The 12,508-nt window shown below is 32.1% G+C and overlaps 2 protein-coding genes across 5 annotated transcripts in view; both read right to left on the reverse strand.

The window, feature by feature from the left end:
• Window positions 1–12,508, reverse strand: part of LOC113521479 (uncharacterized) — a 346,189-nt gene that overhangs the window by 260,440 nt on the left and 73,241 nt on the right. The window lies entirely within an intron of this gene.
• LOC113511430 (uncharacterized) lies at window positions 4,710–7,515 on the reverse strand. Its single transcript, XM_026895053.3, has 2 exons — window positions 6,674–7,515; window positions 4,710–5,179 (listed from the first exon to the last, which is right to left on the reverse strand). Exons 1-2 carry the CDS (start codon window positions 7,484–7,486, stop codon window positions 4,766–4,768), a joined length of 1,227 nt encoding a protein of 408 aa, XP_026750854.3. The 5' UTR covers window positions 7,487–7,515; the 3' UTR covers window positions 4,710–4,765.

Below are 12,508 nucleotides of genomic sequence, written 5' to 3' on the forward strand. Positions count from 1 at the left end.
GGAAAACAATGGGAAAACAATGGGCGACCTTATCGCTAAAAGCGATCTCTTCCAGGCAACCATTGGATGGAGAGGAGTAATTATAAACAGTTTGATCGGAGGCACGATGAAAGTCTATTATTTCTAAAATATAGAGATGTGATACATGTAATAATGTAAATATATATCCCCACTTATTATATATACTTATATACTATTATATATATACACTCTTAATATTGTTTCAAATTTGCCGGAGATGTAATATTATTTTTTAAATTTATTTTTATTTTTTCACGACACTACATCATTACCATCATCCTACCCTTATCCCAATTATTATTTGTGGTCGGCGTAATATGTTTTTTATCCATATTACAAATATAATATATATATATATATATATATATATATATATATATATATATATATATATATATGTATATATATATATGTATGTATATATATATGTATATATATATATATATATATATATATATATATATATATGAACATTTTGAAAATGAAAAGTAGCTGGCATGTGTACTAGTATGCGAAGGTCGGTCAATTTGCTTCTAGATAAGTGATAAGCGACACGTGTTATTAGTTATCTATATATAAATATACATACATATATATAAATACATATAACAAAATTGTAAATGGTTGCTATTGTCTATACATTGAAGATATATAAGAAAAACTGTTATAGAGGAGTTTTATGAACGCAATAGAACCTAAAATAATGATTTTTAGAATTTTTGATTTTTTTTCCTATGTTTGTGCACGCCAATCTCAAAAACGGTTTAACCGATTTGAATGTAGTTTTCACTAATGCTTTTCGGTTTGCTCCACTTTACATTTATTGTTTATTTTATTTCAATCGGTTTATAAATAAAAAAAGTATATATGTATGTATGTAAAAGTGTATATATATATATATATATATATATATATATATATATATATATATATATATATATATATATATATATATATATATATATATATATATATATATATATATATATATATATATAGTCTCTATGGGTATTCTATATTACATATATGCATCTATTAGTTATTTATTCCCAATGAGATAAGCCTTGCTTAGTTTGTTACTAAATAACGTTATCTGAATAAAGGGAGGGGACTGTAATTGATTAGATTTTTTTATACCACTGAGGTGGCAGACAAGCATACGACCCACCTGATGGTAAGCAGTTAGTTAAGCCTATGAACGCCTGCAATACCAGGCGCATCACGCGCGTTGCCAACCCTGAAAAAAAAATCTTAATCCCTTTTTTTAAGGACCCCATGCTATAGTCTCTTAGAAAAACCTCGACAAGGAGCTCGTTCCATAACCAGAGCGTTCGTAGGAGGAAACATCTCTAAAACTATGCTATACGGGGGAGAAGGGATTGTTAGTAATGGGACTAGAGATCCCATTGCTAACAATATACCTTATCAGGTCGACCTCCACGCGGTTCCCCCTGGAAACCATCTTGATTGTATAATAATAAAAAGAGAAACGCTGTGTGATCTATTCATATTCCCCCAAGAACACTTTAATACGGGTGAAGCCGCAATAAATAGCTAAACGTATTATAAACGTACAATTATATAGTAATAAGTATTTACTATTACGTTTCAGCGTCATCATGATGATTTACACATTTACCGCCGGAATAATTGTGCATGAACTATATAATGTTTAGTGGCGCGACTCGACGTCCATCAAAATGATTTTTACAGTTCAAAATTAAGATTTTACCGTATTATACCGACATTAATATTAATTATTAATTATATGTGGTTTGTATTATTCTTTGTGTATACATATCTTGTTTTTATACAATGTATGATTGCCTATTTTTATTTTTAAAATAACATACAATTTACATGAAAAGGTTTGCTGGAAGACATCTCTTATTAGAGATAAGCTCGCCTCTGTACATTATGTTTCAAATGAATTGTGGTTAACATTATATTTTGTGTACAATAAAGAATTAATCGTTGTAAAATTATTTTGAACAAATACAACTGTTAGTTCGATTCAAAAACTAAATCATTGAACCGATTTTGATAAAATCTCTACGGGACCAATCTTTTAAATAAAAAATAATTTTCCAATTCGGTCTATAACTGATGAAATTATGAGGTAATGAACATAAAAAATATCACCTAATTGTAAAATATCATCTTTTTTAAGTTGGTTGTAAAGAAAATAAAATCGTCTTTTCGGCAATTTAGTGTTCATAAATTTATGCGACCATTTAGGCTGTAGGATATAAGGGTGAACTCCCTATCGATGGCGAGCTGTACGATGATAGAAAGTGAAACAATTTCTCTGAGCACAATCTCTTGTACAAATAGTAGAACGCGCAGAGTGAGGCAAAATCTTTCCTAAGACCTAAGGATTCGATGTCGCTTGTGACCCTGTGATCATCGACAATTCTCATAGCTCGTCGCTGCACCGAGTCGAAGGATTCAAGCTGGTATTTCGGTGCTCCCACCCATAAGTGACAGCAGTACTCCATGTGGGACCAGATTTGCGATTTGTAAAGCTTTAATTGCTGATCCGGCGTGAAGTAATGTAAAAGGCAGTATAAATATCAGTGACGTGTTACAAAAAATAAGAAAACTTAAATGGAATTGGACTGGACATATAATGAGAACCAACAAAGAAAAATGGACGAAGGATATAATAGAATGGTATCCTAAAAATGGGAAAAGACAACGAGTAGGGCAAATCAAATAATGGGAGGACGATTTACCTAAAGCATGGAGAAAGTCAGCTAGGGATAGGGGAAAGTGGAAGCAGTTGGGGGAGGCCTATATCGACAGACAACCTGACCAACATAATGGTTACTAGAAAGCTAGCTTAGTAATAAGTAGTATGTAAGTTAAAGTAAAAATGTGGTCAGAGAATAAAGGATTTATTATTATTATTAATGTAAAAGGTCGAAGGACCGTTTAAAAGGTCGAAGGTCCGAATTTGTCGTCAAAAGGTATTCAAATTAGAAAGCAAATTTATCGTATAAAAAATCTTTTCCGTCTTTTGTTCTAGTCATTTGTATTGTCCCAAGCCGCCAGTTTTGTTTGTAGAATGTCTTAGCGGCCAGCACGAACCGGTAAAAGAAGCCGCAACATAATGCTTCACTGTGTTCAGCACAACGAGATCTTTAGATGCCAGCTTCACCTTATTTATCTAATTTTTTTATACAACTTAGAATGGCAAACAAACTGACGGTCCACCTGATGGAAAGTGGTAACCGTCGCCTATAGACATAAGCAGTACCATGGACATAACAGAGTACACTTTTTCGCTCATGATACCGCCCATGCGTTGCCATTCCTGAGGACTCCAGTGTTATTCTTCTGTACCCTGTAAATTCACGCCATATCCCACCCTTCAAACCGAAACACAGCCATGCAAACACAACTGCTTCATGGTAGAAACACGAATGGGATAGAGGTACCCAAGCAATCGACTTTTGTACAGTCTCTCTCTGGTAAGAGGCGAGTTTTAAGAAGGCTTTCAATTTCTTGTTCAGATGAACACTTGACACAATCAGAGTTACTATTCCATTTATATATATACAGAAAAAATAAAAATCCCTGCACTGTTGGCTTGTCGGTATACCAGTAAAGGATGGTAGAAAATATTGGCAGTTGACCTATCGTGACAAATTCGTCGGAAATTAATCGAACCATGTGGAGGTGGACCTGTCATAGTATATTGTTCACTTACGTATAAAGCTTACATTCCAAGTCGGAATTCACATAAGCGTTAAGACGCGCACCGGCTCACATCGGTAGATGTAAATCGTGCTTTATTTACACAGTTATACTATGCAGGTGGTATACCCACCGTTATTGCAGTAATTACGCAGTAATACTACAAGATTACAAGTAATACTTTAATACTTATATTAAGGTTTACTTTAAACATCATTTAATTTTGTTAACTTTTTAATGAAAAATCTACAAAAATAAATAATTTGTGTTGTAAGTAATAAAACGAGCTTTTACACGTGTCTCGGTTTAAAGATACTCTACTAGTCTCTCTACTATATATGTATATATATATCACAGCTGATGTGATGATGATATAGTATATATATAGCCGTTAACTGTCCACTGCTGAACTTAGGCCTTCTTCATAACAGGGGTTTCGCCAGTAGTTGTCATGCTTGACATGCGGATTGGCAACTGCAATTAGGCTTTGGTGACATTTTAACAGGGACGCTTTGTCCATACCTCAGCCATTAAGTTCTCTTACCGTGCCGTATTCTATGCCTTATAGCTATGTAGCTATAAGGACACTATCCATCAGCAAAATTTGCATTCCTTATAAAAACTCTTAAATACCAGAAGAAGACTTTGTACAAAAGTCGTTTGCTTGGGCACTTCTGTCCCATTCGTGTTTCTACCGTGAAGCAGTTGTGTTTGCATAAGTTCAAAGGATGGGATATGGCAGTGAATTTGAAGAGCACAAAAGAATAACACCTGAGTCCTCAGGAATGGCAACACATCCAGGGTATCATGGGCGAAACAGTATTCTCTATTATGTCCATGGTACTTCTCATGTCTATAGGCGACGGTTACCACTTTCCATCAGGTGTGCCGTCAGCTTGTTTGCCATTCTAAGTTGCATAAAAAAACATAAATCCATCACAGTGATACAGAAAATGGAGAAAGGAAGAACTAATATTAAAAGAGTCAAAACTAAAACAACAATTTTAATAAACACTAATAAAAAAAAAAATTATAATCACACATCTTAAAGATAACCCCACTGTGTAAAATCCTCTACGATGCCTTCTAATCTATTCTTCAGTCTCCCGTCAATATTAAATCGAGAGACGCTTGGAGAAACCTTCGAAAAATCTGGTATATCGTCCTTGGCTGCAAAATTTAATGGTGAAAAACACAGCGCTATCATAAAACCATACTCCAAGCAAGATTTAAACATCTCTTCGTATTTAGCCTTTGAAAAATAATCTTCAACATCCATATTAAAATATTTAAGAAAATGTCTTAACGTGTCGTGGTACAATTGTTTTATTTCCTCCAAATGGTTCCTCCTGAACTGTTGATCTGTGCCAGTGAAAATGAAAAACATCATATCCATCAATGGGTTTCCATGGTATATCATCTGGTAATCTACAGTAACAACCTCAGATACTTCACCGTCCTTTAAAAGTAAAATTACATTTATTAATAAGAGTACTGCTGATTAAAATAAGCGACGGCAGCTTTTTTTTTATACAACTTAGAATGGCAAACAAGCTGACGGTCCACCTGATGGAAAGTGGTAACCGTCGCCTATAGACATGAACAGTACCATGGACATAACAGAGCTCAATTTGATAGTGCTAGAGCGCAGTCCAGGGCCTCAATATGAAGTTGTTTTTTCATAATAATACCAAGATATGTATGTATGTTAATGTACCAGAGGGAGACTTTGTACAAAAGTTTGTTTCATATTTCTACTGTGAAGCAGTTGTGTTTGCATGACTGTATTTCGGTTTAAAAGATAGTATATGACAATGAATTTACAGAGTACAAAGGAATAACACCTGAGTCCTCAGGAATGGCAACGCATGGAGGGTATCATGGGCGAAACAGTATACTCTGTTATGTCCATGGTACTGTTCATGTCTATAGGCGACGGTTACTACTTTCCATCAGTTGGGCCGTCAGTTTGTTATATACATTGTATATTTTTTATTACGTTGCACCGTCCATTATATTTTCCGTTATTCCTGTCTATGGTCGACTGATAGATAACGCCATATTGTGTGAATTAAGCCATTTACACTTTCTTGGTGTATTAAAGTTAAAAAAATTTATGAAATAAATAAGTATGTGACCAAATCATCCTGAACTAACACAGAGACCACTTTCCATCAGGTGGGCTGTCAGCTTGTTTGCCATTCTAAGTTGTATAAAAAAAAAAGACAATATGGTTTACTTAGGCAATTAAATGAAAAAAAAGTTCTACACTCAAAGTCGATTGACCCCAATATGCCAAATTACCAAGTGCTTTTTCACGCAACGTTTAAAGTAAATGTCCCTATTAAGTTAATATTTGGATTATTTGAAAATACTCGTCAATTATTTTGCACTACGAAGTGCATTTAAAACTGTAACTATATTACAGTAAAGATTTTTTTACCCTAACACTTTCATTCAAATAGTAGTGTTTAATTAAAAAAATTATAACCAAAATATAAAAAAAAATTATAAACAAAATATAAATTCAAATTCGATTCTAACTTCACCCTAACTCCTTTGCAAAATAGAGTTAGTCAGTTACTTTAGATTATAAACCGCAATAACGCAAGATAGACATTTTGCTATTAGACCTTAGCACACGTTGTCATTGCCTTCCCTATAGAAACAACAAATTATGAGCAATATTACATATTAGATTAAAATATTCAAATTCTCGGCAGGATTATCCCCACGTCCCTTAGCTATTCAGGAGAGTTTAAAATTTTATTATGCCACAGAATAGCTACTGTCCGTAGCCAATTTTTCAATCTCTTCTTAAACATCATTAAATTTGATATTGGCGTTATTTACTATGTTATATATAAACTTTCGACTTATAATTTTATATCATAACAGGTTTTTTTTTTAATGTAGGATGCACAGTTTGAAAGTGAATTTAAAAATTACTTACAGTTATTTTTGTCAGAATATTTGTACTTTTAAAATCCCCGTGGCATAAGCATCCTATAGATTTGTCTTGTAAATACTGAGGCATTTTTTCTATAACTTTCGGGATAAACTTTTCCACCTTCTTTTTCATGTCGTCGTCCAAAGATTGCATAGATATACGACTGAAATTTGTCACGAATCCTTTAAACGCGTCATTAAATTTTATTGGAGATTCAATAGGTTTTATCTTATTCTCAAAGTATTGTGGTCTTTTATTTTTTAGAACAAATGACAATGCGTGCAATCTCGCAAGCTGCTGAATCGATAATCTTGCAAAACTTAAAGATATTGGATCAATACTGTCGATCGTCATAAAACCTTTCTTGGATAGATTTTCCAAAATAAGAAACTCCGAGTTAGTTTCTTCGTAACATTTAACTATTCTATATCTTTCATTTATTGGAACTCCAGCATCATCTTGCAGTTTTGTAAAAACCTCTGATAGTTCCTTGTATACAAATAATTCTCTTGAATGTATATCAGACACTGAAAAAAAATCCAAATTGTCGCCTGGCAAAATATTTTTCACAAAGATATTCATTTCTTTATCTCGCTCAGCAGTTTTTCCTCTCACTTCGATTTCTGTAGTTGTTGACAAATAACTACCACCATTTTGTGGAATGGTCGCTACATCTATTTTATAGGTAACATATCCTTCACGCCGTATAATACTTTTTAATGCTTCTTTTAAGTTTTCCGAAAGAGAATTATCGTCACTAGAACAATTTAGATCACTGGACTGTTTCATTTTCCTTAATAAATTACTTTCCTCCATTGCTGTTAATCATAAAATGATATGAAACCAAGTTATTTATACACGCAATGTTTAAATATATTTAGTCTTTACAGAATGCTATAAAATACGCGTAATCTTAATTGTAGGTTTAGATTACTAGGTTCATAATTTTTTATACTCTATGAAAAACCCAAATGCTTGAGGTACCATTTATTACAAACAATTAATAGCCCAATTCTTTAAATTGTTAAAATGTATCATCATTACCATCATCAAGGTCTCCCCCATAATAGAGGTTTCTGCCAGTAGTTGGCAAGCAGGTTAGCAACCGTAGACAGGCTTTGGTGATGCTTTAACAGGGACTGCTGAAACTGCGTAGAGATGTTGCATCTCTATGCATTTTCTACTGAATTTATCATCGGGAGTGTTCTGAGGTATTGTTCGGATTGATACCTGCTGCTGATTTTACCACTGTACAACCGCCACAAACTAAGGTTTCATCTCAACCATCTGGATGAGTGGCGGTCCTCCCCCATACGTTTTTCAAGGCACTTTCTTCCTCGCACAACCACTCTTTGAAATCGACTTCCAGAGCAGTATTTCCGAACCGATACGACAACATAACCTTCAAAAAAGGAGCATATTCCTTTTTAAAAGGCCGGCAGCACGCCTGCAATGCCGCTGGTGTTGTGGGTGATCATGGGCGACGGTAGTCACCATCAGGTGAGCCGTATGCTTGTGTGCCCCTGCCCCTGTGTTATAAATAAAAATTAAATTCCTTTATGCCGAGACCACACGTCGCGGTTTAAAATTTATATAAATTGATAAGTTTTATATTTATATTGTATACTACGTAGGTATGTCACCAGATCTTATCTATGTACGCATAAATACGAGTATAAGTTACCGAAGAAGGAGGTTCTTATGAACGTTTTTATTTTTACTTTTTAACTCAGTTTTTAGTAAATTAAAGCTTTAATAGAAAAATGGTTTATTTATTTTTACTTTAATTTTATTTTTAAGTAATTACCGGGCCGGCTTCGTACAAGTAGATAATATTTTTAAAAATAATAGGTATATAGTCTATGTCACTTGATAATAATCAATATTATTATCAAGTGAAGAGAAAGAGAGAAAGAGAAGTTAGAAAACAATTTTTCTACATGCTCTGCAGTAGAATTAAAAAAAAATGACGATGTAAAATTGCTTGTAAAATGCATCTATTTGAATAAATATTATTCAAATTTGAATTTATAGGTGAAAGTATCTCGTTAAATCTGTTAAGTGGTTTTTCAGTTTATCCATTACAAACAAATAAAACAAGCAATCTAATCTTTCTTCTTTATAATATTAGTATAGATATTAATTATATTTATATATTTAATAAAATGCGATTTTCAAACTCACAAGTAATTACATTATTTTCTCTTTCACTTTAGATATTAATTATATTTATATATTTAATTATATTTAATAAAATGCGATTTTCAAACTCACAAGTAATTGCATTATTTTCTCTTTCACTTTAGATATTAATTATGTTTAATTATATTTAATTACATTTAATAAAATGCGATTTTCAAACTCACGAGTAATTACATTATTTTCTCTTTCACTTTAGATATTAATTATGTTTAATTATATTTAATAAAAAGTGATTTTCAAACTCACAAGTAATTACATTATTTTCTCTTTCACTCTCTATTTTAAAGTTGTGATTCAAGTATATTTAGTTCAAATTTCATTCAACCGTTTAAATATTTAAATATCTTAACATGTTTATAACCTATCAAAATTATCTATACCTATAATAAATCTGTAGAGAGATCAATTCTGTACATTAAATATATTTCCAAAATAACTATCAGGGGGTGATTAGTGATCGATACTGATGCCGAAAATCCAATCAGTAAAATTTTTGTATGTCTGTCTATATGTTCGTTATAGAAACAAAAACTACTCGACGGATTTTAACGAAACTTGGTACAATTATTCTTAATACTCCTGGGCAGGTTATAGTATACTTTTCATCACGCTACGATCAATAGGAGCAGAGCAGTGAAGGCAAATGTTAAAAATGTCAGTAAATAATATATATCAGTAGAATATATATAAGAGATATATGTAGTCACATCATTGTATTATAATATATTACAGTGATAAATTATATAATATAAGTATATATTAGATATGATAATTATAAACCTTCAGTCAATACAAAATTATCGCTGCCACAACACAGACCGCACGTCATATTTTATCTCTCATCTCGTAACACGAACATATAAAATTACAAGTCAGCGTGGCCATCATCTTGGTAAGAAATAAAATAAAGTTTACAAGAAAAGACACATTTCATACAAGAATAATAAAATGTACGGAGATAATTACAACAAACGAAGTCTTCGCTCTAATCTTTCCACTTCATAATATTAGCTTCAAACTGACATGTACAATGCAATACAAATAATGACACGCTGAACACTAAAGCTGGTTCTAAATTTCAAAATGTTTATATTAAGAAAACACTTCGAGATGATAGTAATTTCATGGTTACATTACACGAAGTTTTTTTTTTTTATACAACTTAGAATGGCAAACAAGCTGACGGCCCACCTGATGGAAAGTGGTAACCGTCGCCTATAGACATGAGCAGTACCATGGACATAACAGAATACACTGTCTCGCCCATGATACCCCCCGTGTGTTGCCATTCCTGAGTACTCAGGTGTTATTCCTCTGTAGCCAGTAAATTCACGCCATATCCCACCCTTCAAACCGAAACACAGCCATGAAAACACAACTGCTTCACGGTTGAAACACGAATGGGACAGAGGTATCCAAGCAATCGACATTTGTACAAAGTCTCCCTCTGATATAAAGAATAAAGAAACCAATAATTTTTGTGAAAGAAATCATTGCTGAAAAAACACAACGCTGTCAACACGTATACGCAACAACGCAGTAACAATATTTACGCAGCTGGAACATATTTGTCATAACTTATATTATATTAATGTATCTTCGAATTCAAATTGAGATTCAAGTTATATTAATTTAAATGGACTTGTTTACAAACACTTTTAAACAATTCTATTTAAATCCAGTCAGATCCCTGCAGTAAAATGTGCGGAGTTGTTACATGAGTGCAGTGTTAAATTGTCATTAGCAATAGATTTGGTTTGAGATCGATGTCGGATTCAAGAGTTATCCTACTGTTTGTTTGTTTGTTTTGTTATTATATTATTATTATAATTTAATTGCTTTCTATTTGTATATAATTGTTATTTTCTTTTGTTTGTTTTGTTTTTATTTTATTTAGAATTTCTGATGAAAAGTGGTAATTGTTCTTGTTTTTGATACCTCCATGCGTTGCCATTCCTGTGTGTTATTCCTCTGTACCCTGTAAATTCACGCCATATCCCACCCTTCAAACCGAAACACAGCTATTCTCACAGCTGAAACACGATTAAATTATACAAAGTCTCTCTCTGGTGATTTGATTTCTTTTGTTCTTGTTTTGTGCGCTACTGTGTGGGCCGCATGCTTCTTCGATTAAATTATTTCTTTCTTTCTTCTTTCAGTAGATTTAAAAAAATCTACATTTTTTAAGTCTACTGCAATGTTCGGAATATTGTTATCGGTTGAGAAGGGCCCGCAACTCAACAGATACTGTTTTAAATCTCTGTTAACATTATATGTATTTATTTAAATGTACTATGTCTACAATTACATGATTATTAAAAAGCAAGTGCATAATCGACTAACACCATGCACGCTTCTCATTCAAGTAATCGTTTAAAGTATAATAGGCTTTGTTTAATAAGTTTTTTTTTTTTTAATAACACTTTTAAATTTTTTAAAAGGTAGATAGTAAATATCCTTCAGTATCTTATTATAATATTTAATGTCCATTCCCATAAAAAGCCTATTAACTTTTTGTGAACGGTACTTTCGGAACAGCAAGTTTTATTTTCACCTATCTAGTGTTAATATTATTCAGATCGCTGTTTTTATGAAACAGTCGAAGATTCGTGCGTATATACAAAATGTTCGCGTATATGTACTGTGAAATTACGGTGAGAACATTTGCTTTCAGAAGAACGGTACAATATACCCAATGCTAACAGTGAGAATGATTCAAAATTAATAATTCTAGAGAAGTTATTGAACAAATCGGTCAAGAGGATGGATGTAATTACATTGAAATTCGCTGAACTGTCCATCAAAGAGCTTGCAAAATTCGACGCCCTTCCGTTTATTTTACAAGTAAAAGATTCCGAATGTTTCAATAGAAGAATTATAACTTTCAAGTATTTAATCCGATTTAACAGTATTTGTACTGTTTATAAAACAAAATAAAAAAACTAATTATTTTGTTTTATAAACTGTTCATAAAACAAAAATATCGAAGTTTGTTTTTCAAAGTCACAGGCATTTTAATATTTACAAATAAAAAAAAAAAACGCTTGTTAATTCATAACTCAACCTTTTAGCTTAGAATTTTTTAATCTGCCAAGAAGTACAAAATATGCAACAACATTTTTAAAGATACGTTTTTATATGGTTATTTTACACTTTATTTTACTTATTTCATACTTCTCTATTTAAATTTTGAACTTAACTTTAATTTACAAGAATTTATTTAAGTTTAAATAGTATAAGTTTAATCTTGCTTGCAAAGTCAGAAAAATAAAACAAGAGAAAACGTAAGGGAAAACTCTGGCCCTCTGCGCTTTTTTACTCTTTAAGTGCCAAAAAGATAGTTGCCTCTTTACATTGCTTCTTGTTATGCTGTTTTTTGTCCAAATCATTATCATCATCATCATTGTCTTGGCCATTTTTATGCAGTTTTGAAAAAATAATAAAATTTCTACATACATTAATTCAATTATCATACATTTATTTTCAGAAAGATGAATTAGAAAAAGTTATATTAATCGACTATCAACTAATATACTTAAGTTTGTCTGTGATAGATTTTTTGCATTTCCTATACCGATACAGATACAAATGTTCTGGACTTACAAACTATTTGAACAATTAATGGATACAAGCTAC

The sequence above is a fragment of the Galleria mellonella genome, unplaced genomic scaffold, assembly GCF_026898425.1.
Source record: "Galleria mellonella isolate WM207_F2 unplaced genomic scaffold, CSIRO_AGI_GalMel_v1 utg99, whole genome shotgun sequence".
NCBI classification, from domain to species: Eukaryota; Metazoa; Arthropoda; class Insecta; order Lepidoptera; family Pyralidae; genus Galleria; species Galleria mellonella.

Bases quoted from the DNA above. Each gene is read 5' to 3' on its own strand.
- LOC113511430 (XM_026895053.3), bottom strand. From the start codon at position 7,486: ATGGAGGAAAGTAATTTATTAAGGAAAATGAAACAGTCCAGTGATCTA. The intron at 5,180-6,673 runs GTAAGTAATTTT...TTACTTTTAAAG, and splicing joins ATATTCTGACAAAAATAACT to GACGGTGAAGTATCTGAGGT.